General features: G+C 42.8%; 1 protein-coding gene across 25 annotated transcripts in view; it reads right to left on the minus strand.

The window, feature by feature from the left end:
* The window catches only part of TNIK (TRAF2 and NCK interacting kinase), a 392046-nt gene extending 370273 nt beyond the window's left edge, over positions 1-21773 (minus strand). For 14 of the 25 annotated variants that reach the window (XM_040349341.1, XM_040349353.1, XM_040349354.1 and 11 more), the window contains exon 1: positions 21335-21772. In XM_040349341.1, coding sequence (XP_040205275.1) covers positions 21335-21391 — 57 coding nt within the window. In that variant the 5' untranslated portion in view covers positions 21392-21772. Of the gene's footprint in view, positions 1-21334 lie in introns of all 25 variants that reach the window. The other 11 variants (XM_040349366.1, XM_040349364.1, XM_040349365.1 and 8 more) reach the window with 4 other exon arrangements.
* Between the last annotated feature and the right edge of the window lie 5864 nt (positions 21774-27637).

Below are 27637 nucleotides of genomic sequence, written 5' to 3' on the forward strand. Positions count from 1 at the left end.
CAATCTGGGATTGCACTATTTGTATTTGTATTTGCACTTGGACTTGATCCAATCTTGGAACGTTGCACTCATTGTGCGTTTTTTTTTTGGACTTTTTATTTCACATCATCTGGGCACTATTGCATTTAAAGATATATTACCATCATCTGTATTTTATTCACTTATGTTTGAGTACACGGTCCGATTATATTTGAATATATGGTCTGATATAGATCACTTGAATAGTATTGTGACACATTATCCATTATATTAATTTTAGCGCCCCTCACTTCTATTGCACAAATATATATTATATATATATATATATATATATATATATATATATATATATATATATATATATATATATATAACTCATATGTTTCATAAAAACCGACACCACTATAACATGATAACAACCAACATGTTGGTGGGCATTGAGCATAGGACACACAAAGTTCTACTCCAAATCTTCAAATAAAGAGACCTAATAAACTAAATGCCAAATGTCCAGCCACGACCCTTAGTATTACAAAATCCACACATCTTCACAACGTATAGTCATATATGGTACCTATTCATACACAAAAGAAAAATAAATGTACACATATGCAGGGGATGATCGAATACACGTTACACACACATACACACACACACACACACACATATATATATATATTATATTTTGTGAGGATAGGACCTTGTGCTGGGTGAGAAATGGCTGTTTTACGCCAGATTCTGTAAAGAAACACATGGTAATGGGTCAGCTGTGGTTTGGGCTTTTTAAGGCTGATCTAAACAGCATTCAGGGCCCCACCCCACAGACAGGAGGTCTGTGCTAAGGAGTCAGGTGACTCCCAAAAGCTCTGTGAGAGAAGACAGAGAATCTGGCGTAAAACAGCCATTTCTCACCCAGCACAAGGTCCTATCCTCACAATATATATATATTATACATATAGTATACCATTCGTCATCCTCTGCATGTATGTGTATCGGTCATTGCCAGAGAGAAGGTGCATAACCGTTTATTCATAGAAGTGACTCACATCACCTCTCTTCGGCAAAGTAATCGAAAAACATCACCCCCTCTTTTTGGAGCCTTAACCTTGTCAATTACCTGTACATGCATGGCCGATGTATTGCCATTATGGCACAAATGAAAATGTTTTGCCACATTTGTTGATTTTTATCCACACTATAGAGTATATAATTAGAAGGATAATGGAAGAGAAACATTTCAGTACTATACACCCATTTGGTAGGAGTATCACTGACAGATATAAGTAAACTTCGAACATGTTGGATAAAAGATGTTCCAGAAATAGAGGAGATATGGGGATTCACCTCTCTAACATCAGTCTGTCTTTGAGATAAACTCATACAATTTAGGATAACACACAGAACATACTATACACCATATAAATGACATAGAAAAAGCCCATTGAATTCCCCAGAATTGTTGGAGATGTGGCACTATTCCAGGAGATTTTATCCACATATTCTGGTCCTGCCCAAATATCATTACATTTTAGACAAGGGTTATAAACGTAATTGCTATAGTGACATCAGTTATTTTGCAACAGGAGGCAGGGACCTGCCTTTTGGGTTTGATGGGGAATAATATTGCTGCCACTACAGCAAAGAGAACATAAATACGTCTATTGCTTTTCTATGCAAGGAAAGCAATAGTATTGAACTGGGAAAAAATAAATAAAACAAGGTTCCCTCAATAGCTTTTTGGAAGCATTTAGTAAATGATAACCTGCCTTTGTATAGAGAAACATACTGCAATAGAGGACATCAAGAAAAATATGAAAGAGTCTGGTCAAGTTGGATAGAAGAACCTACAACGGCCTCTGAACAAACAAATGATTAAATAACCAGAATAGGGAAAAAAGAAAAAATAGAAATGTAGAAAGAAAGTAACGAAATTAGGTTAAAGGATGCAAAAGGGTACATCAAACCACACCATGACACGAGGTTAATGGGGAAAAATGTGTGTGTTTTTTTTCTTGTTTTGTGATATGCAAGCATTGTAAATAAGAGTTATGTGGAAGCTCCTGCAAGAGTGTAACATAGATGAAGTGAAAAGTATATGTTGTAATATATAGATTTTATTGAAAAATAATAAAAGGAGATTTTTTTTTTATAAGAGCCCTCCGGGATACTATATCGATGCCTTCACATAAAATATTCGCACAAATCTCATCAGAATATAAAATAGGGGAGGGGTTTATTAATAATATACCTTATCTCCCTAAACTCCGTACTATATGGAGTGGACAGGGTCAATCTATTTTGATTTGGATCACTATACTGTATCCTTTTTTTTTTTTTAAGTAGATCCTTCCTATCTTTTCTTCTAGTAATAGCCAATGCCCTATTGACCCTCCACTTGGGGTAACCCCTGTCTAAAAACTGTTTAAACAGGGAGACTGCCTCTCGTTCGAACTGTAGATCATCACTACAGATTCTCCTCACCCATAGGAACTGTTCTACGATTATGTCCTTGATGTCCTGACAGTTGCGCAATAAAAAGGGAATTACCCGACAGTGGTTTCCTATGTAGAGTGGAATGAACCTTCAAATTAGCACCTGTCAGGCAAGCATCTAGAAAGTGAATCTCCATCTCATTAGCCTCACCAGTAAAAGCAGAATATTTATTGTTGCAATTTAGATATTCCAAGAAAAGAGTCAATCTTGAAGTCCCATCCTCCATAATATTAGATCATCAATATAGCGCAGGTATAGTTTGATGGAAAAGGGTTCTCCCCTCCAAAGATGCGGGACCGCTCCCACCAACCCATATAAAGGTTGGCTAGGGAGGGTGAAAACGTTGCCCCCATTGTAGTCCTGCATCTCTGGAGGTAGAACCACCCCCCCCCCCATCAAAAGTGAATTAGTTGTGGGACAATAGGCATTCCAGGACTTCCAGAATATATTCTCGCTGTTCGACAGGGAAATCAGTAAATGTCTCTAAGTAAAAGGAAACGGCTGATACTGCAAGGTCATGGGGAATGGAAGAGTGTAAACTCGCAATGCTACAAGTGACCCACGAGAAACCACTCTCCCACTTGAAATCCTTCAAAGCATTAAAAGAGATGGTTAGTGTATTTCAGATAACCAGGAAGCTGCTGGACCAAAGGCTGTAATTGCCTGTCCAGTCACTGCCCTAGTCATTAAGGGAATAAGTGACTGGGGCGGGGGCTATATAAGGAATATCATGCTGACATACAATGCTGTGAAAAAGTATTTGCACCTCTTTTTGATATTTTATTTTTTTGCATATTTGTCACACTTAAATGACTCAGATGAAACAAAATTTAGAATTACACAAAGATAATCCAGGTAAATACAAAATGCAGTTTTTAAATGATGGTTTCATTTATTAATCTGCCTGTCTTTATGTGAAAAAAAAAAGAACCAAAACAACTGCAATCAAGAGATTATGATAACTGGCAATGAGTCTTTTACATTGATGTGGAGCAATTTTGGCCCACTTTTCTTTGCAGAATTGTTTTAATTCAGCCACATTGGAGGGCCAGCATGAATGGCCTGTGTAAGGTCATGATACAGCATCTCAATTGGATTTAAGTCCAGGCTTTGACTAGGCCACTCCAAAACCTACATTTTGCTTTGTTTGAACCATTTGGAGATGGACTTGCTGTTGTGTTTCGGATCATTGTCCTGCTGCATAACCCAATTGCACTTGAGTTTGTGGTCATGAACTGATGGCCGGACATTCTCCTTTAGGATTTTCTGGTAGAGCTTAAAAGTCATGGTTCCATCAATTATGGCAATTTGTCCAGGTCCTGAAGCTGCAAAGCAGCCCCAGATCATCATGCTACCACCACCATGTCTGACTGTTGGTATGATGTTCTTTTAATGAAATACTGTATTAGTTTTATGCCAAATGTAATGGGAGGCACCCCTTCCAAAAAGTGAAATTTTTGTCTCATCAGTCCACAGAATAGTTGCCTAAAAGTCTTTGGGATAATCAAGATGTTTTTTGGTAAATGTTAGATGAGCCTTTGTGTTCTTTTTGGTCAGCAGTGGCTTTGGCCTTGGAACTCTCCCATGGATACCATTTTTGCCCAGTCTCTTTGTTACTGTTGAATCATGAACACTGATCTCACCCGAGGCAAGTGAGGCCTGCAGTTCTTTCTGGTTTCGTTGTTCTGTTTTTTGTTTGTTTTTTTATGACCTCCTAGATGAGCCGTCGTCATGCTCTTGGAGTATTTTTATTATTATTGTTCAGCAAAAACAATACAGAAAAGTATTTAAGAGCAATGAAGTACATATGAAAGGTTCAAGTATATAACATCATGCAGTAGTTCAAAACCATATTGCATTATAACATGGCAGTAGAACATACCTGCCTATAGTAAGTAGATCTCTGCCAGTAGAACGAGTGTAGAAACAACAAATGTATTATTATTATTATAATTAATAATAATAAAACAGCTCTAGAGAACTACTTGATAAAGTAACAAAAAGGAGGGGGGGTACTCCAGGGGTGGAGGGGGTGTTCCTAGAGCATAGGATAACAAAAAGGTAGGATATCTCCAACTTAAGAATATGGTGGTATCAATCTGAAGGTGGGTGAATCCTTTCAGGGTTGAATTCCAAGGCCATCCCACAAATCCCAAATGTTTGATAACTGAGGTTTGGAGTCATGTACAACTGCTGTAAGATGCTCCATTTTGCGTATATAGGCTATAGCTTGTACCAATTGAGAAAAAGGTAGGAGGAGAGGAGGACAGCCAGCCTAAGGGTATAACCTGCTAATAAAACAAATGTAGCCAGTCTTCTAGCATGTTTGGAGGTACCGGGAACAGGCAAACCCAAAAGATAATGAACAGGGTCCAGTGGGACACTAGTCCCCAGAAGACTCTGTAGAAGGGACTGAACAGAGATCCAGAAAGGTTGAATCAAAGAGCACTCCCAGAAAATATGGCAATGGAAACCTACCTCCCGTTGGCACAACACAACCGAGAGACCTCCGGATTATATCTGTGGAGGACCTTGGGAGTTCTATACCAAAAAAGCATCACTTTACAGGCCGTCTCCCTCTGCTCCACACATCTCAAAGCCTTATAAACTGAGTCCCAAATCTTCTGCCATTGTGGGAGAGGGATGGGTTGTTGAATAATATGATACATTTTTTGCATATAGAGATGATATGAGCCATCAAGCGGTTTAGTCTCATGTAGAATTTGGTCAATGCATGAAATGAGCTGGAGTTGGTAAGGGCTTTGAGCACATAAGAGTTCAAATGCAGTGGGCTTCTCTAAAGTTAGGGCTGGAGATTGTGAGGAAAAGTAGTGTTTAAATTGCAGATAAGAATATAGAAGTTGCCTAGGAAGTTGATGTTTGTGTTGGAGTTCTGCAAATGTGTAAAGTTGGCGTGTTAATGGATGAACTTTGTGTCAGAGCTGAAAGATCCCAGCTTGCAACCAGGTGTACATTCTGCTGTAGGAGAGGCTATTGGGAATATCTGGATTAAAGAGTACATTTAACAGAGGTGGGCATGTAGACAAGAGGGCAAAAAGCCATAAACATTAAACATTGCTTCCATATGGAGAGAGTGAACAACATCGGATTGAAACATATGCCTTGCAGTTGGGTTATAGATGTGTCTGAGTATGACCATAACATAGCACAGGGATGCACTGAAAAAAGTGACACTCATTTCAATCTCTGACCACCTACTAGATGCCATTCGAGAAGACCATGTAACTGCTTTCCTAAGATAAGTGGCGTAATAATACTTAATGTCATCTGGGGCACCTAGACCTCCCCGAGAGCGGGGGGCGCATACCACAGACCTGGTTATACGGTGAGATTTGTTGTGCCAAATGAAATTAAGAAAAGATCTTTGCACAGCTTTCAGTTGTTACATCGGGATAGCAACGGGCAGGGTTTCAAATAAGTATAAACATTTCAGGAAGATAGACATTTTAAGAACATTAATTTGTCCTAGAAGCAAGAGAGGATAATTATCCCATTGGTGTAGGGGACGATTAATATCCTTAAAAAGAAGGGAATAGTTAGCTTGATAAAGAGTGGGGAATGAGGAGGTCACTTCAACCCCTAGATATTTGAGGTACGTGGAACACCAATGATATGAATTTTTTTTCCTGGGTGTCAAGGACAGCAGGTGGGATATGTATTGGTAAGGCTTCTGTTTTGGTCATACTGACGTAACCTGAAAATACGCCAAAAGACACCAGCAAGTCGTGAAGATTAGGTAGAGATGTATGTGGGCTAGTTAGTGTCAAAAGGATGTAGTCAGCAAAGAGAGTTTGTATTCCTTCTGTCGTAAAGAGACCCCGCGGATGTCAGGATGGGAACAGATGGCTGCAGCTAGGGGTTCCAAACACAATATAAAAAGAAAGAGAGACAAGGGGAAACCATGTCATTGCTCGCAGGAATGATGGCGACAGAAAGGATTACATTTGCACTCAAGAGGAAAGTGCGGGTCAGACTGTGGAGCAGGGATTGCAATTTGTCATCCAGGACCTCTGCTGTGAATGGGGTCTGTGATCCAGTCTAAATGATGGAAGGGATGGTGAAGAGGGCACCCACTTCGCCCGCCAGGGTGTCTGAAGGGTTCGGCGGTTCATCCTGCATACTCGAGGCTGAGGATGCAGGCCTAATCAGGAAACTATCCAATGTGTGGGAAGGCCGCAGTGCCAGTGGAGCAGAAAGAAAACAGTCTCTGGTCCACTATCTTCATCATGGGATGCCCTGTGGTTGCTGAGGTAAGGTAGAGCAACTCCCAAGGCTGTAGAAGCAGTAGAAGGAGTCTCGGAAGAACAGCGGGGACCAGAGCCGACGGATTACACGTCTACATCTTTAGAAGCCATGCATGCGCCTCCTTGGATTAATTTTTGTAGGCCGGCCACTCCTGGGAAGGATCACCACTGTTCCAAGTTATCTCCATTTGTGGACAATGGTTCTCCCCATGGTTTACTGGAGTTCCAAAACCTGAGAAATTGTTTTGAAACCCTTCCTAGACCGATACACGTACATGACTTTGTTTCTAATCTGTTCTTGAATTTTTTAGATTGTGACATGATGTGTGGCTTTTTGTGATCTGTTAGCATGCTTCACTTTGATTTCTTGATTCAACAGGTCTGGCAGTAGACAGGCCTGGGTGTGGCAAGTGAAATTTAACTCAGATTTCCTAATAATTGTGGTTAAATCACAGTTCATTTATGATTCAGCATGAGAGGGGGCAATTACTTTTTCACTTAGGGCCAGGCAGGTTTGAACAGCTTTTTTTCCCTTAATAAATTAAATAAAAATGTAAAAACGACATCTTGGATTTACTTGGGTTATCTTTGTGTAATATTAAAACTTGTTTGATGATCTGAATCATTTAAGTGTGCGAAATATGCACAAAAAATAAAAATCAGGAAGGGGGCAAATACTATTTCACAGCACTGTACCTGTGAAATGATTAAGCGCACCAAGTGTGCGAAACGTGTCTACCAAGCATTCTGTTACAGTAGTGTCTTTTGGGATGTCCTAATAAAGGATCTTGGATATAGTGGTGTGTGGCCAGTTCTTCTATTTAAAAGCGGTGGTTCACCCTAAATAACAAGTTTCTACCACTAAATCCAGCATACTAGCGTGAGCTACAGTATGCCTTTATTTATTTTTTTGGCGCCGTACTCACAGTTTAATTCCGTAGTGAAGTTTCAGACTCCCCGTGGGGAATGGGCGTTCCTATGCAGAGGAAAGATGATTGACGGCCGGCTATGGCGCGTCACGCTTCCCGAAAATAGCCGGAGTAGGTCTCGGCTCTTCACTGCGCTATACGGCGCCTGCGCACAGACTAGGCACAGGCGCCGTGAAGAGCCAAGTCCTATTTCGGCTATTTCCGGGAAGCGTGACGCGCCATAGCCGGCCGTCAATCATCTTCCCTCTGCATAGGAACGCCCATTCCCCGCTGGGAGTCTGAAACTTCACTACGGCGCCAAAAAATAAAATAAAGGCATACTGTAGCTCGGGCTAATATGCTTGATGGCATGCTAGAAAAAAAAAATATTTTTTAGGCTGAACCCCCCGCTTTAAAGGCATTATTGTCACTGCTGCCAGCTGAGACCTGATCAACTGCATTTTTTTTTTTTTTTTTTGCAATTGCTATTTTTTATTTTGATTAGAGAGACAGAAAATAATAATGAAGTGTAGTACAGACGTTGCCAGCTGAGATTCTCAGTTCTCTGTTCAGGTGCAGTGTTCAGTAACAAGCCGCTGTTCATTAACATCTTGTGATGGACGCACTTCTGATGCCCAGGATGAAATGGTAGCAAGCATTGAGCTGTGGAATCTTGCCTCATTTTCTTATTCATTCCATCAAAAGTAGGTATAAGAAAAAGGACAGAAAAATAAAAAACAAAACCATGTTGCTCAGAAGATGGCTAAAAAAAAACCAGTAGGGCATCACTACACCAAAGTTGTTTCATCAAAAAAAAAAAATAGATATGGAAATTCCTATGCGAACATGTCAAATACACAAAAAACATTTCCAATTATTTTTCTAGGTGAAACACAGCAGCTACATTTGCTATTTTCAATCGAATACATAATTGGAGATCCACTTGTGAAAATAACTGTAAAAAATGGGGTACATACTATAAGAAAATCGGGCGAACGTTTGTCCGAATTTTCACGATGTTTAACAGCAAATCAGAACCAATGAAAGAAAATTCTCACAAAAATTCTTACGAATATTCTCGTATGATAAAGGCTTTTTTTTTGTTTCTGATTATGCGCCGTCTTTATTTTCACATTTTTCTAGTACGAAAACGGTACACATTAAATGAAAATAATCGTAAACGTAAATTCTGAATGGGCTGTTGAAAGTTGAGTGCACTGTACGAAAATTCTTTGGACAAAAATGTTTGCCCGATTTTCTTATAGTGTGTACGAGCCTTAAAGTGGATGTAAACCCAAAAATTGTATTTATTTTTTTAATGTCACAATGTAGGAGTATAAGATTTCCTATCATCTGTGCCCAGTCTTGCCACACAGAGTTAATCCAGCTCTGAGCAATCCTCCTTTATTGTTCAGTGAAAATGAACAGACTTCCAGATAAAACCCTGTCTAAATACAAAGTCCTTTCCTCTCTCCTTGCTTTGAGTAACAAGTAGGGGTGCAACGGATCGTGACCATCTTGGTATACCTGGCGGCGGCGGTGCGCGCTGACGTCATCACCCCTCTGCTCGTGGAGCTTCTATTCTACGAGATCGCACAAAGCGGTACGGTACAGTGCAGTACAGTGAGTTGGATCATTTTTGGACTGGCTTTTATTATGCCTAAACTATTGGCTAACTAATGGTAATGGCTATTATTACTAATATGTGGGGGCAATGTTATACTAGTACTACTGGCTATTATTACTATTGTCATGTGGGGGCAATGTTATACTAGTACTACTGGCTATTATTACTATTGTCATGTGGGGGCAATGTTAAACTACTGGCTATTATTACTAATGTGGGGGCAATGTTGCACTGGAACAGTAATGGTGATGACGAGTGGGGGGCAATGGTGGACATTACGTGATGAGTGGGGGGCTGGGGGCAATGGTGGATTGCGGGATGCAGCAATTTCAACACAAAATGGAGCTTATTTGCTTAAATACAGTATTTGTAAATCCGACGGACAGTTTAAATGTTAAAATAAAAGTGAAAATCAGAGGAGTTCTGTCACATTAGCAACCATGTGAGGTCAGCAGATTTGCTGCGGCTTTTAAAAATTAACATTAAACAGTCCGTCAGATTTCCAAATACTGTATTTAAGCACATGAGCTCCGTTTTGTGTTGATCTGAAAATGATCCGATCCGTGACTCCTGATCCGAGGATCGATCCGATCCGTGAGTTTTTTGATCCGTTGCACCCCTAGTAACAGGTTATTTACATATCTAGCTTGGACATGTTTATCCTATGTTATGTTAATCATAATATGAGGTGATCCACAGTATAAAAAGTGAGAAATCCACCCCTCTGCCACATAACACATCCTGGTAATATACAATGAACTGTGGATCACCTCATATTATGATAAACATAACATAACATAACATATGATAACATTGTCCAAGCTAGATATGTAAATAACCTGTCACTCAAAGCAAGGAGAGAGGAAAGGACTTTTTATTTAGACAGGTTTTTATCTGGAAGCCTGTTAGTTTTCACTGAACAATAAAAGAGGATTGCTCAGAGCTGGATTAACTCTGTGTGGCAAGACTGGGCACAGATGATAGGAAATCGTATATTCTACATTGTGACAATGGGTTTACATCCACTTTAAATCCACTATTGGAGTCAAACTGTTTTGATTTTTTAAAAGGGACACCATTTATGAAATAAATATAAATATAAAAATAAAAACAAGCTCTTCTATGGAAAAAAAAAATAATAATAACTGAAAGCATCTTGGATATACAATTCATTGTCTTTACAGAAAAGCAGACATTATTATTATTCAGCGGAAAGGTTTCTGCAGTAAGAAGGAAAAACACAGGCAATGAAGCAGATCTTACTAAACCAAACTGCCATGACATTCATTAATGAAGTTGTTCCTGTATCTCAATTTTTTTTTTGTACCTTAGTCTGCAGTGCCGCAAGCTGCGTGTGAGAGGAAGTTACTTACCACTTAGAGGTTGGTAAATCCCCTGTGCTGATTACCGATTCTGACAGCGCTGTGAGAGAAGCTCATCTCATTACTTGCCAGTGTGCATGTCAACAAATACCTCACCCTGTCAGTGTTATGAAAAACTTAAAGAAAATGGATTTTCCTCTAAGTAAATAACCTTTTTTGGTTACAAAATCAAGAATGAACATATTTTTGGAGACACCAAGAGGTTCTTGTATAATAGTATAATATATAATAGTAGAACAATAGTAGAATAGGCCCTATCACCAGAGCATTCATTGCAACAATCACTAACCCATAAGATTATATGTAAATTTAATTTTTTTTTTAATCTCATTAACCTTTCAAAGCCTCCCTTGTGTAAACTACTAAAAGCCCTGAGGGTGCTGCCATATTGGATGTGATATAAGCAGCCCTAATAGACTTCACAGCTATCACTCAAGTTACATTCTGTAGTATTCCTTTTTGCTCTTCCCCTGGCAGCTACATAAAAACACTGGGGTAGATTCAGGTAGGGGAGCGCACTGCTACGGCGGCGCAGCGTACCGTTTTTACGCTACGCCTCCGTAAATTACTGGAGCTACGCTTCATTCACGAAGCATTTGCTCCGTAATATGCGGTGGCGTTTCGTAAAAGGGGCCGGCGTAAGCTTGCGTAATTTAAATGATCCCGTAGGGGGCGTGGATCATTTAAATTAGGCGCGTTCCCGCGCCGAACATACTGCACATGCTCCGTCTGGAAAATTTCCCGACGTGCATTGCGGTAAATGACGTCGCAAGGACGTCATTTGCTTCGACGTGAACGTAAATGGCGTCCAGCGCCATTCACGATTCACATACGCAAACGACGTCAATTTCGAAAATCGCAACGCGGGAACGACGTGTATACTTACCATTGGCTGCGCCTCCTAATAGCAGAAGTAGCCTTACGACGAAAGCGACGAACGCAAACGACGTAAAACACGACCGCCGGGCGCGCGTACGTTTGGGAATCGGCGTGAGTATGCAATTTGCATACTCTACGCTGACAACTACGGGAACGCCACCTAGCGGCCAGCGTCAGAATGCAGCCTAAGATACGACGGCATAAGAGCCTTATGCCAGTGGTATCTTAGGCTACAGTCGGCGTATCGAGCTTTCTGAATACAGAAAGTCGATACGTCGGCGCTACTTAGCAATTACGCTGCGTATCTATGGATACGCAGGCGTAATTGCTTCCTGAATCTACCCCACTATGTAGAGAGGTAAGGAAAGGGCTGAAGGAGCTAGGCCAGCACAGACAGTAATCAGACACTCCTAAAAAGTGAGGGGGCCATGACATTCAAGAAGGGATAAGGGGTTATGCTAAGGCAGGGGTCTCCAAACATTCTAAACAAAGGGCCGGTTTATTGTCCTTAAGACGCTTGGAGGGCCGGACTTTGGCCAGCGGGGGTGGACATTTTCCTGGCATCAGTGGAACTAAACATATGTTATTAGGGGGAGAAATAGTGCCCCATCGTTGGTATCATAGGGAGGAATAGTGCCCCATTAGTGGTGTCAGTGGGAGAAATGGTGCTCACTGTCGGTGTCAGATGTCAGAATAGTGTCTCGTATCAGTGGGAGGGATACTGTCCCAAGGGCCCGGTAAAGGCAAGAAAGGGGCCGCATCCGGCCCTCGGGTCACAGTTTGGAGACCACTGTGCTAGGGAACTGACTCTTCCTGGGGAAGTCAAATTTTAATTGCAAGTTCAAGAACACATTGCAAGAGAAAACAAATTTTTTTATGGAAAGGAAAAAGCTGCAAGTAAGTTTTTAAAATACTTGTTTTCTGCTGGCTCTGAGAGTTACAGGTTTGGCTGGAGTGCGTAGAACACAGTGGGTCACTTGCACTCCAGCTCCTCAATTCAGTAAATGTCTTGCATTGTTATTTTTTTTCTGTTTCAATCTTTTATTAGTTTTCATATCATAGCATAAAGACATTAAAATTATAAGAACTATGGAAATAATCGATATACTAATAATAAAATCCATGACAGACGACAAACAGAAAATGAAGTATTCATTAATATGACCGAAAAATTGGGAATTGACTCTGATTGTTGTGAAGCGATCTATCCCTTGTGAGACCTCTAAAAGCAGATATAATCACCGAGGATAATCCTCATCAGATAACTCACCAATACCATTTCCATCCACAGAGGTGTTTAATCCAAAACATTGTTACAGCAGATGACAATATACAACAGATGAATAGATTGTGGTATTATGCGGTCAAAATATGATATTGCCTGTAGCTTACTATGCAGAATACATGTGCCCCGTTACATGTGGCCTGTTAGCTTTAGCCATGACAGAGGAAATACAATCTCAGGAAAAAGGGTGGAGCATTACATAGAAAGGAAATATGTCATACATCAGAGAAAGGAACATGAAAAAAAGTGCATTACCACAAAGGTTCATTACATGGCAGCACTTGAACTAAATATAGCATCCATAGAAAAATGGTTAGGGAAACAATATATACAAATTCTATGCCCCATTGGGGCCACACAATGCTCATGCACTCTGCAGTGTACTTAAGCATCATGGGAAATGTAGTTCCAAAACATCTGGGGTGCCAAGGTTCGACATCACTGGGATAGGGAGTTGAAGAATATCGAGGAGACCAAAGTAAATGTATAAATAAGATAGTATCATGTTTGGGTAAAATTGTATAAAAAAAAAAAAAAAAAAAAACAGAAAGAAGCTTCATGTTATAAATAAAGGTCTCTTCAAATGAGCATAAAATCAGATGAGTAGGGTCTCAAAAGTTTGGTCAAAGGTTTGCATTCTTTTCTAAATATTGCAAGGCACTCTGTGACTGGAGGAGAGTCACATGAACACCACGGTCTCTTTTCCTCCAATCACGAAACACCTTGCATCCATTGAAAAGAATGGAAGAGGTTTACTGAATGAGAGAGCTGGAGCATGCGAGACCCGCTGTGATGTCTGTCCTCCACACTCAATGCCAGACATTTAACACTGACTGCACTGTATGGGAGTTGTACATAACGCTGCAGCATAGAAACATGGAATGCACTTCATTATTTTAGATTGATAATTTATTTTTATCATGCACAGGTCAAAAACAATTTGTGCCTGAAGTTCAGCTTTAAATCAGTGACAGGGTCTCTTTAAAGTAAACCTGTCACTTGGAGTCCAAGGAGCTCACTATGCAAATGCAGGTCAGGAATCTGAGCTCTGACACTGGCTATGCCCCTACACCCACATCTTTCATGCCAGTCATACATTGTAAAGGGGGGGGAGTTGTGACCTTTCACCTGGAAAGCTCATATTTTCATGCAAATTATTCCAGCTGGAAGGTTCATAATTTCATATAGGGTAATCAAGTGCTCTGGAGATTGAAATGAGTTATGTGCAGGCACCTACAGGGAAAGACAACCCAGAAATTCATCATTTCAGACAGCTAATAGAAGTCTTAAACAGAGCTCCAACCTGGAATGTGTATACATTCTACCCCCACGTTATGCAATGCAACCTATGCACACCACTGATTAATTGCATGGTGGGATTTGATGGAGCAAGCCTGGACGCACAGCAACAATTAAGATTTTCATATGTTTTATTGGATGGTATATACTGTTACAATGCCATGCCTACTAGTAGAAATCAATGTTGGCCTGTGATAGATTTTATTCAGAAAGGTTTACATTAAAGTCTTCTTCTTAGTCACTTTCTGATGAACTGAGAAGTCCATGCCCACAGACCACAACAACCAGGCTATACTTTGATCAACTGGTCAACTTATAAAATATAATACCTAAACAATATAATAACTATACTTTATTTAAAACACCTCCAGAAGGAAATATTAGGATTGCAAATTTTACTACATCTTTAATACTGTCAATCCTAAATCTCCACTGATAAGGCAGTACATCCAGCCCTTCTGTACTGGGCCAAGGCCCCATCAGTTCGAAAGGGGGGGGGGGGCAGGCATCTGCTGAGTAGGAGGGCAAGTTGTATTGCCTTACTGCAGGCAGAACCAATCCACTTCTGCCTCCCCCTGCAGCCCTGCCGGCTTCTCCTCCACTCCCTCCCTCCATCTGTGCTGCAGGGGGGGGGGGATCAGTTCTAGCATCTATACCCCCATAACCCTGCTTTCTGGGCCCCCCTTTGTGCCCCTTTTCCCCGCAGCGTTGTCGGATTCCCTCCTCTCCTCTCCCACTGGCAGCACACAAAGGAATGTTTTAGAATAGAGAGTTGGGGAAGGGGCGGTAAATATGCCATATAATATTGATTTTAGTGTATTTTTCGCAAAAATTAAATTTTATATTTTTTGGGGGGGGGGGGGCTGTCAAGTAGGCAGTATGGGGTCCATAATTTTTAACAGCAGCACTGCCTCTAGCACCCTACTAAACCTCATGATTTCAACAGAATCCAATGGACGCCATTCTTCTTTGGGTTCCTTTCATGCCCTGCAGTTTTTCAGAAACCAAGCTGAAGCTCCTGGTCTTCAGGACTAGAGGAAACGCTGTTAGTCCTGGAAAAGTATGGTACAACATCTCAGGTACAGGAATCCTGCGCCAAGACTCTCAAAACTACCAAAAAAAAATCCTATCAGCCACCCACAACATACACTATATTGTCAAAAGTATTGGGACATATACCTTTACACGCACATGAACTTTAATGGCGTCCTAGTCTATAGGGTTCAATATTGAGTTGACCTACCCTTTGCAACTATAACAGCTTTAACTCTTCTGGGAACACCGTCCATAAGGTTTAGGAGTGTGTAGAGCAAGATATGAGAGGAATTTTCTATTAATAATAGGACAGAGGTCTAATCTTGCATGGATATGTGTTGTTACTTATCATGTGTGGTAAAGTCCATTGTAATGCACATTAAAACCCACATCAACATGCATTTTTTGCGTAAAAGCTTCTGTCAAAAAAAGACAGACATGATTTTCTTCTAAAACAAACCCATTTCTGTTTTACACAGAACATGAAAATACAATACATACTGGTGTTTCTTCTGTTCCAGGACCAGAACAAGATTCATTTGTAATTTAGATGATGATAAATCAGGATCAGTTCATACAGTAGCATTTAGGCCCCATTCACACCTAAGCATTTTGGAGCTTAAGGCACCAAAATGCTCAACATACAAAATCCCATGATTTTTATTTGCGCCTGTTCACACCTCAGCATAGTGTCACTTAAAGGGGTTGTAAAGGTAAAAAAATGTTTCCCTAAATAGCTTCTTTACCTTAGTGCAGTCCTCCTTCACTTACCTCATCCTTCCATTTTGCTTTTAAATGTTCTTATTTCTTCTGAGAAATCCTCACTTCCTGTTCTTCTGTCTGTAACTACACACAGTAATGCAAGGCTTTCTCCCTGGTGTGGAGTGTCGTGCTCGCCCCCTCCCTTGAGGGGGCGAGCAGGAGAGTCAGGACACCCACTAACACACAGCTCCTTTCTCTATCTGCAATGTAGAGAGTGTGCTGACTCTCCTGCTCGGGGGCAAGCACGACACTCCACACCAGGGAGAAAGCCTTGCATTACTGTGTGGAGTTACAGACAGAAGAACAGGAAGTGAGGATTTCTCAGAAGAAATAAGGACATTTAAAAGCAAAATAGAAGGATGAGGTAAGTGAAGGAGGACTGCACTAAGGTAAAGGAAGCTATTTAGGGAATTATTTTTTACCTTTACAACCCCTTTAATGCTTCAGACTTGTAGCACCAAAAATACCTTCAAGTTTGAATCATTTTGACCCCAATAGATGTAAATGGGAGTGCCTACAAATGTGCGAACATGCATGAAAAAATGCCACTTTTGCATGTTTTTTTTTTAATTCCCTAGCACTTAGTTTACCATTAGCTAAAAAAAAATTCAAACCTCAAGCCACCTCCAAAAACAAGCAAAAATAAAGCCTACAAAATGACTAAAGCCCCGTACACACGATCCGAAAGTCGTACGAAAAATGCCGCTTTCGAAACGATCGTACGATAATCGGATCGTTAGTACAGAGCTTCCGAGAGCCGATCAGGAGAGTTCATCCGCTTTTATTCTATCGGACATGCACGGAATTTTTTTTCGTACGATGCCAGATCGTACGATTTTCGTTTAGTCAGTACAGCTGTCGTTCGAAAATGCAATACAAATGCATTACAACACATGACATCACTTACGATTTTTTATTCTGCCGTACGAGAATTTTCGTTACTTTAGTAAACTCATCAGATTCGACGTGAGATTAGCATACAAAAAAAAAAAACGGACGATCATTCGTCCGATAATCGGATCGTGTGTACCGGGCATAAAGATGCTCAAAAATATGAATGCAGCCTTAGAATCAAGTGCATAGAACTGTTATCGATTCTTTGTTATGAAATTTTGTGAAAGGTTCCCATGTTGCTTACAATGTCCCATGTTTAGTTACATTGAGTAAAACAAATATATATACAATACAAACTGAAAATACCTACAGAAAAACAATTGTATCAAATAATGAAGGATATTATATAACATTTGGCCAGATAGATATTGGACTGTTGAAAACAGAAATAACAGTTCCCAGATTTGCTCGTACTGTAGTTATGCAAGACTAAGTTTTTCCAAATCACTGATTTGCAATGCCAAGAAGCACAATATGTCCTAGAGGTATTAAGCCAGCAGGTTAAATGTAATTTGTGCAACATTCTAAGTAATTGACAACTGCATTTAAAGTAAATCTGTGTCTAGGAAACCGCAATCTGGGCTTTATATTAAATAGCAGATGCCTCTAGGCGCTTGCACGCCAATCCCGATTTCTTGCAAAGTCCCTCAGAACCCAGAAAACTGCAAACAGTGACCAGCCTTGGTGACATTCTATTCCTGTGCATCACTATAAGTTAGACGGCCCCCAACTTTGACCAGCAAATCTGAGGAGTGCACCGGACCAGAGCCTGTGATGAGAAAAGCTGGTTGCTATTGGCATAGTGAAGTTCCCCAGTTTCTACAGGACCAACAAACAGGCACCCAAAAGGTGTCTGCCATTTCATGTAAGTCACAGACTAATCAATGTTTCCTAGGCCCAGGTTTTCCTTTACAAAATTTAAGCTGTTAAAAAAAAAAAAATTGCATAATATAGCTTGACATGTAGACAAATATCAATTGAACGGTCCTACGGTTAAATTCCTATTAAAGCAGATCAATGATCAAATGTTAATACAAGTCTATGTTGATGGTTTTGCGGTGATGGATAAATAAAGAGAAACGGAAGGGCTTAAATACTTACCTATTCTGGAGAAAAGGCTGCTAATGCCTCGTACACATGGTCAGACTTTTGATCGTGCAAAAGTCCGCCGTAAGTCGGTCGGAAGGTCGACGGACAAAAAGAGAACAGAATCTCTACCTAAGGTCCGACCAAAAAAGTATCGGAAAGTCCGGCCGTGTGTACGAGGCATAAAAGAGATCTCTCTGGCACTACACACATGAATAAAAAGCCTAGGCCTTTAATCACGCGATCCTTACCAACTGGGATTATGTTGGCCATACACGTCACGGATTTGGCGGACTCTTGATAACTTGGCCTAAATTTAAGTCGTAAGCTGCCCTGGCGGCATTCCAGCTGAACAAATTTTAATCCAAATATTGAAAGGAGGCGGGCAGAAAATTCTTGGCTGAATGGTGACTAAAACCAATCAGATACACATACACTACAAAGTTTGCAGGAACCAGTCCTGCTCGTGTATGGATTTTACTGACACCCACATGAGACAGACTACAAATTAAAAAAATTACATTTGTATCATACGAAAAATTTAACATCATTGATTTTAAAATAGTTTGTATAGGTGATGGCGTTATTTTAAAAATGTTGCAAATAAAGATGGTATTTTTTTTTATTGTAGTCTGTCTCATGTGTAGGTGCCAATAAAATCCATACACTAGCAGGACTGGATCCTGCAAACTTTGTAGTGACTAGGATAATATTTGTATGTAGCATGGGTAGAGGTCCTCCCCTTTTTTTTTTTTTTTTTGGTTTCTTTCCCAATCAGATACAGTCAATATTCAGATTTTTTCAGCTGCAGAATTCAATAGCTGGCAGGGAAAATTCCTCCACGCTTAGAAATACAAAAACGACCTGTCTGTATGACAGATTCAGGTAGTTCTTACACAAAAAAGTTCCTATACAAAAATTGCACTATTGCTGCACCAAATTCAAAAATAATCACCTCTATTTTTTAGATAACAAAACTGGAGGTAATTAGGACCGACTATAATTTGGCGTACAGAGACAGGCAGAGTGCCTGTCTCCCTACTCTGTTTATCAGCTCAGCATTTTTGCTATTGCCACCCACTCCACACTTGTCACTGGTTGTCTAGGACTCTGTCAGGTTCACAGCCAAGAGGCTCCTAGAAATCAATGGGAGGAGCCCGATGGGAAAACCGATAGACTAGTTCTCCATTAAGCCTGCTCTCTCCTTGTGATTGACAGCAGCCAGTGGAAGGCATCAATCCCCACACTGCCTGCTGTCAATCACAAGGGGAGCTGACCTGATAGGGAATCTCCATCAGACTCCTCGGCCTGTCCAGCTACAAAACTCCACAACCGCTTCACTGCCTAAGTAACGGTTGCAGCGCTGAGGAGGGAGTTCAGCTGCTCTGAGGATGGAATGTTACACTCTTCATGAATTTCCCTGCATGTGTTTAATCGCCCAGGTTTGATTATCTGAGCAGCACTGGAGGTAGTTTCTCCAGGAAAGGTAGTTATTTACAATCTTACATTGTTTCATCCATCTATGCAAGACTCTTAGCATTAGGTGAACATTTGTGTACAGGGGCGGACTGACCATTGAGACACTCGGGCACTGCCCGAGGACCCCATGAGGGTTGCCAGGCTCAGTAAAACCAGGGACAGTATGTAAAAATCTATGTTTTTTTTACATCTGTCCCTGATATGTCCGAAACCGACATGCCTTTGATGTGAAAATCCCGAGATTTTAGCTGCCCCGCCTCTGCACTGCCTCCTGGCGTGGTGGCTATCTGTAAGCCCAGGGGCCCCATGATCTTCTATTGCCCGGGGGCCCCCATGAGTTGTCAGTCCGCCCCTGTTTGTGTATTGGGTTATTTAAAGGCTTTGGCACACCAAGAGTTAGATCAGCTGATTTGCTGGGTTTATGGAAACAAGCCAAAATAAATCACTGGGCCTCATTTTATATATGGTAGTGCAAGTGAATATTGTGCTGCTTCTATAACCCAGTTAGGGTCCATGTTTAATTATACGAGTCTTGGTTAAAATAATTGCCGTTATCTAATTGGTTCTTGTAGAACACCATTATACCCCTTTACTCTAAATGAGCTACCATCATCTCCTAGTGGTCAGGTCAATGCCCAAGGTATTTTCTCCTTATCTGCCGACACTTGATCCTCAATATAAACCTCAAGGTGAACTGATGTGAGCAGGGAGACTGAACTAATGAAAGGCAATACAGGAAAACTCTAAGCACTTCTTTATTTTCAGTTCAGGCAGCAAATACACTATTGATCCAGGTTCAGACACTGTGAAATGACTGGAAGCCATCAATGCATCACTCCAGTTTCTGACCTTCTACAGCGGCCATAAATTCTTTTAGGTTCTATGGAGTAAACGTGAAAATAGGCTGCAGCCATTCATCACCGACATGATGTCAAGTCCTAAAGATCTTGGTAGATCTCGTACATCCTGATGCCTAATGCACCCCCACACCAATCACCATTGGGTTGGATTTATAGGAGCGCACAATACGGACAATATGCCTCTTTTTCTGGATTTGCACTCCAAGCTTCTAGCCAATAGAGCCTGTGCAATGGAGCAGAGCTAAGTCTCTCATTCAGGCAATGTGACAAGCCATGTCCATGTTTAATGGAACTGACTGTCTGACATATCAAGACATACAAAGAGCCTTCTTCCTTTTTTTTCAGGCCATGTGAGTATGACACACAAGCCACTACTGCAATCTCATTAGCATAGGTCATTTTAGGGAGGCATGAGGTTCAGACACTTGGCAATTGTTAATGAAGCAGCAAATACAGAGCCCCATTTGTGCACATCATCCTCATATGCATGGCAGGAAAAAAAAAGGAACATGGCATCCACTTAGTAACAATGGATGGCACGCTGTAGGAAAGAGGAAAGGCTGGGCTTAGCGTCAATGAGCGGACAAGAATCAGAAAATCTCCTGTTAATAGGGTGTTATCACAGCAGACCTCTGACCCCAGGGCACTGCATACAGGCTTGGTTACTATGCCATCAACCTTCATTGTCTAAGGGGCAGGCAGGCACTGGTCATGGAATGCAAAGTACATTCTCTCCATGGCAAGAGTGATCCATCCTGGAACTCAACCCCCACCTCCAATGAAAGAAAACAGCCTTCACAATCTAGTATGAGTGCCTAAACCTCACCATTCATTCCAATGGAAGGGCATACAAAGGGAGCACTGCAGACACCCATCATGGGCACCCAAGGGCAATGCTACAGGATCATCACACAAGCATCATGTCTCACTGCATACAGCCATGCAAGGATCGGTCCTGTGGGTGCAGCTCCATCATCTATACACAACATGGATGGGTTCAATGACAAAAGCCATCATCCACAGCACATCTCTATAGAGGCGAGCCATAGATGCCAGCTGAATGGATGCCAATGGTGACAGATAAAAGAAGATGCCCCTTACCCTCAGTGCAGACAGGTCTATCTCATCCAGGCTGCGAGCCGGGGAGTCGCTCGCCATGTTTCCTGCTCGGTGCTGTCAGATCGCGCCCCTGGCAGGGTGGCAGTCCACCTGGCTGTGTATTCCGGCTGGGGGGCAAGGTGTGCGGCTTTGCTCAGCGAGGACGGGGGGGTGCATTGAATTGGGGCATGCTTGCAGTGTGTGTGAGTGTGCTCGGTGCTGATCAGACACATACACACAGCTCACTGATGAGAAAAGACTGTCACAGCTTCCTGGGAGGAACCAGACACCGGGAGGAGGGTCTCTCCGGGGCGGCCTTTTCCTTTCATTGCTATACAATAATGTATGGACGGTTGCGGACAAAAGCCTATAGAGCCCGCATCTACCAGGAGGGTGGTGGGCGAGCTATTCACTAGCCGGGGCTCAGACACACCCACTTCATTGTCATAGCACACAGCACACAGCTATCGCATCTACAGCACACAGCACACAGCTATCACATCTACAGCACACAGCTATCACATACAGAGCACACAGCTATCACATCTACAGCACACAGCTATCACATACACAGCACACAACTATCACATCTACACACAGCTATCGCATCTACAGCACACAGCTATCACATACACAGCTATCACATACAGAGCACACAGCTATCACATCTACAGCACACAGCTATCACATACACAGCACACAACTATCACATCTACACACAGCTATCGCATCTACAGCACACAGCTATCGCATCTATTGCACACAGCACACAGCTATCACATCTACAGCACACAGCTATCGTATCTACAGCACACAGCTATCACATCTACAGCACACAGCTATCACATCTACAGCACACCGCACACAGCTATCACATCTACAGCACACAGCTATCGTATCTACAGCACACAGCTATCACATCTACAGCACACAGCTATCACATCTACAGCACACAGCACACAGCTATCACATCTACAGCACACAGCTATCACATCTACAGCACACAGCTATCGCATCTACAGCACACAGCTATCGCATCTACAGCACACAGCTATCGCATCTACAGCACACAGCTATCGCATCTACAGCACACAGCTATCACATACACAGCACACAGCTATCACATCTACAGCACACAGCACACAGCTATCACATACACAGCACACAGCTATCACATCTACAGCACACAGCTATCACATCTACAGCACACAGCTATCACATCTACAGCACACAGCTATCGCATTTACAGCACACAGCTATCGCATCTACAGCACACAGCTATCACATCTATCGCATCTACAGAACACAGCTATCGCATCTACAGCACACAGCTATCACATCTACAGCACACAGCTATCGCATCTACAGCACACAGCTATCGCATCTACAGCACACAGCTATCGCATCTACAGCACACAGCTATCGCATCTACAGCACACAGCTATCACATCTACAGCCAACAGCTATCACATCTACAGCACACAGCACAGCTATCACATCTACAGCCAACAGCTATCACATCTACAGCACACAGCACAGCTATCACATCTACAGCCAACAGCTATCACATATACAGCACACAGCTATCACATCTACAGCACACGGCTATCACATCTAAAGCACACAGCTATCACATCTACAGCACACAGCTATCACATCTACAGCACACAGCACAGCTATCACATACACAGCACATAGCTATCACATCTATAGCACACAGCTATCACATCTACAGCACACAGCTATCACATCTACAGCACACAGCTATCACATCTACAGCACACAGCTATCACATCTACAGCACACAGCTATCACATCTACAGCCAACAGCTATCACATCTACAGCACACAGCACAGCTATCACATCTACAGCCAACAGCTATCACATCTACAGCACACAGCACAGCTATCACATCTACAGCCAACAGCTATCACATATACAGCACACAGCTATCACATCTACAGCACACGGCTATCACATCTAAAGCACACAGCTATCACATCTACAGCACACAGCTATCACATCTACAGCACACAGCACAGCTATCACATACACAGCACATAGCTATCACATCTATAGCACACAGCTATCACATCTACAGCACACAGGTATCACATCTACAGCACACAGCTATCACATCTACAGCACACAGCTATCACATCTACAGCACACAGCTATCACATCTACAGCCAACAGCTATCACATCTACAGCACACAGCACAGCTATCACATCTACAGCCAACAGCTATCACATCTACAGCACACAGCACAGCTATCACATCTACAGCCAACAGCTATCACATATACAGCACACAGCTATCACATCTACAGCACACGGCTATCACATCTAAAGCACACAGCTATCACATCTACAGCACACAGCTATCACATCTACAGCACACAGCACAGCTATCACATACACAGCACATAGCTATCACATCTATAGCACACAGCTATCACATCTACAGCACACAGGTATCACATCTACAGCACACAGCTATCACATCTACAGCACACAGCTATCACATCTACAGCACACAGCTATCACATCTACAGCCAACAGCTATCACATCTACAGCACACAGCACAGCTATCACATCTACAGCCAACAGTTATCACATCTACAGCACACAGCACAGCTATCACATCTACAGCCAACAGCTATCACATATACAGCACACAGCTATCACATCTACAGCACACGGCTATCACATCTAAAGCACACAGCTATCACATCTACAGCACACAGCTATCACATCTACAGCACACAGCACAGCTATCACATACACAGCACATAGCTATCACATCTATAGCACACAGCTATCACATCTACAGCACACAGGTATCACATCTACAGCACACAGCTATCACATCTACAACACACAGCTATCACATCTACAGCACACAGCTATCACATCTACAGCACACAGCACACTGCATGCGACATCTACAACACACAGCTATCACATCTACAGCACACAGCTATCACATCTACAACTCACATCTACAACACACAGCTATCACATCTACAGCACACAGCTATCACATCTACAGCACACAGCACACTGCATGCGACATCTACAACACACAGCTATCACATCTACAGCACACTGCACACTGGATCCGACATCTACAGAACACAGCTATCACATCTACAGCACACTGCACACTGGATCCGACATCTACATAAGGGATGAGCCGAACATACCCGGGTTCGGTTCGCACCAGAACGTTCGAACAGACCGCGGGTTCGCGCGAACATTTAGAACCCCATTGAAGTCTATGGGGCTCGAACGTTCGAATTCAAAAACGCTCATTTTAAAGACCAATATTCAATTTAATGTTGGAAAACATCGTTCAGAACCCGGGTCTTGCCCCAGGGAACATGTTTCAATGGAATTTTTTTTTTTTTTAAATGGACGTTTTTCCGGAGCAGCGGTTTTAATGATGCTTAAAGTGAAAAAAAAAAATGAAAAATTCCTTCAAATATCACACCTGCTGTGTGTCTATAGTAGTGGCACGTGTTTAGAAATGTCCCTGCACAACATGAAATTATTATAAGAACAAAGTAATTTAATACTGCTTGCGCACGTGCTGTGTGGCAACAATATCTCGATTATTTTAGGGGTGGTGGGGGGGGTCCATTATTTTTTTGTGAAAGCAAAATTGTAGAAAAAAGGGCACCCCTCAAACATACTGTTATTGGAGCGCAACAAAGAGCCACATGCAAAGTATTGCATCAAAAATTGTTATTAGGCGCCCCTGTTACACAGGGGCACAACAATGTGTCCGTAGGCACAACACAACACTGCAACCCCTCCCAATATCTGTAATTGGAGCGCAACAAGGAGCCACGTGCAAAGTATTGCATCAAAAATTGTTATCAGGCGCCCCTGTTACACAGGGGCAGAAAAATTAGGCCTTAGGCACAACACAACACTGCAACCCCTCCCAATATCTTTAATTGGAGTGCAACAAGGAGCCACTTGCAAAGTATTGCATCAAAAATTGTTATTAGGTGCCCCTGTTAGGGGCAGAAAAATTAGGCCTTAGGCACTGGTGGCGGTGCACAGAAAAACATAATTTCTTACTAGCTATCAGCAAGAAAAGTGAGGAGGAGAAGGATATTCCATCAGCAGCATAACAGGACAGTCACTCAGCATTAGCAGTCTCAAAGGGATCTGACATTTCAACAAAAAATTATTATTCAGTAACATCAGCATCAGGTGCTTTGTAGCAGGTGTTGATCCAAGCCTGATTCATTTTGATGAAGGTCAGTCGATCAACAGAGTCGGTGGAGAGGCGCACCCTGTGATCGGTCACAAAGCCTCCAGCAGCACTGAATGTGCGTTCTGAAAGAACACTGGATGCAGGGCAAGCCAGTAGCTCAATTGCGTACTGTGCAAGCTCTGGCCAGTGATCCATCCTCAAGACCCAGTAAGCCAGAGGATTTTCGGTGGGGAAGGTGTCCAAGTCGGATCTTGCCGCTAGGTATTCACGGACCATGTAAACCAGACGCTGGCGATGGTTGCTGGAACCGGTCAGACCTTGGGGCTGCGGACTAAAACATTTTTGAACGCATCGGTCAGACGGCCACCTTCTCCACCACTACTTCTCTGACTCACCGAAGCCTCAGCAAGATGTTGTCCAGGGCCAGGTTTTGGTAATCCCCCCGGTTCTGGGAACGCATTGCACAGACCCTTCTGCAAGGCCTCCCGCAGAAGTTTCATCTTATGCTCCCTCTGCGATGGCAACATAAGGTCCGCTACCTTACTCTTGTAACGTGGATCAAGGAGAGTTGCCAGCCAGTAATGATCCCTCTCCTTGATAGCACGTACACGAGGATCCTTACGCAGGCTTTGCAGGGTCAGGGAGGCCATGCAGCGTAGGTTTGCAGAGGCATTCGGGGCACAGTCCTCTGGGTCACTGAGGACGACAGGATCCGCAGCCACCTCATCCCAGCCACGTAAAAGTCCACGTGTTCCTTGGGACTATAAATGATCCCTTGAAGACTGCTGCTGTTGATGCTGAGTGCTAGGCTCCACCTCCATGCTGCTGATACAATCCTCCTCCTCCTCCTCTTCCTGTGTTCTAGGTGGGCAAGCAGGAACAGTGTCTGGATAAAGGGGGCCTTGAGAGGTAAGGAAGTCCTCCTCTTCCTCCCTCTGTTCTGCCTCAAGGGCCCTGTCCATTATTCCACGTAGGGTGTGCTCCAACATGTGAATAAGTGGGACAGTCTCACTGATGCATGCACTGTCACTGCTCACCATCCTCGTGGCCTCCTCAAATGGTGACAGGACAGTGCATGCATCCCTGATCAAGGCCCACTGGCGTGGTGAAAAAAAACCAAGCTCCCCTAAGCCAGTTCTGCTGCCATATTGGCACAGGTACTCATTGATGGCCCTCTGCTGCGTGTGCAGCCGCTGCAGCATGGCCAACGTAGAGTTCCATCTGGTGGGCATGTCACAGATTAGGCGGTTCTTGGGTAGGTTGTATTCCCTCTGGAGGTCTGTCAGCCGAGCAGTGGCATTATATGACCTCCGGAAATGCACACAGACTTTCCTGGCCTGCTTCAGGACATCCTGTAAGCCCGGGTACCTGCCCAAGAAACGTTGCACCACCAAATTGAGAACATGCTCAAAACAGGGAACATGGGTGTGTTTTCCCTGTCGCAGGGCAGAGAGGAGGTTGGTGCCATTATCGCTGACCACCATTCCAGGCTTCAGCTGGCATGGCATCAACCACCTCTGAGCCTGCCCCTGCAGAGCTGAAAGAACCTCTTCCCCAGTGTGGCTCCTGTCTCCCAAGCACACCAGCTCTAGCACCGCATGGCATCTCTTGGCCTGCATTTCTGCGTAGCCCCTTGTACGCCTACGGAGCACGGCTGGTTCTGAGCAAACATCACCACAGAGGAAGAAGAGGAGGGGGTGGAGGAGAGAGGTGTGTCACAAGCAGTAGTAGTGTTTTGGAGGCGTGGTGGCGGAACAGCCTCCAAAACTACTGTACCTTGCCCTGCGTCCTTCCCAGCTGCCAGCAGAGTCACCCAATGGGCCGTAAAAGACAGGTAACGTCCCTGTCCATGCCTGCTGGACCATGAGTCAGCGGTAAGATGCACCTTACCACTGACCGCCCTGTCCAGCGAGGCATGGACATTGCCTTCCACATGCCGGTAGAGAGCCGGAATCCCCTTTCCGGGAGAAAAAGTGGCGTTTGGGTACTTGCCACTGAGGTACTGCACATTCCACAAAGTCACGGAAGGGGGCAGAATCTACTAACTGAAAAGGTAGCAGTTGAAGTGCTAGCAA

Source organism: Rana temporaria, chromosome 4, assembly GCF_905171775.1.
Source record: "Rana temporaria chromosome 4, aRanTem1.1, whole genome shotgun sequence".
Lineage (NCBI taxonomy): Eukaryota > Metazoa > Chordata > Amphibia > Anura > Ranidae > Rana > Rana temporaria.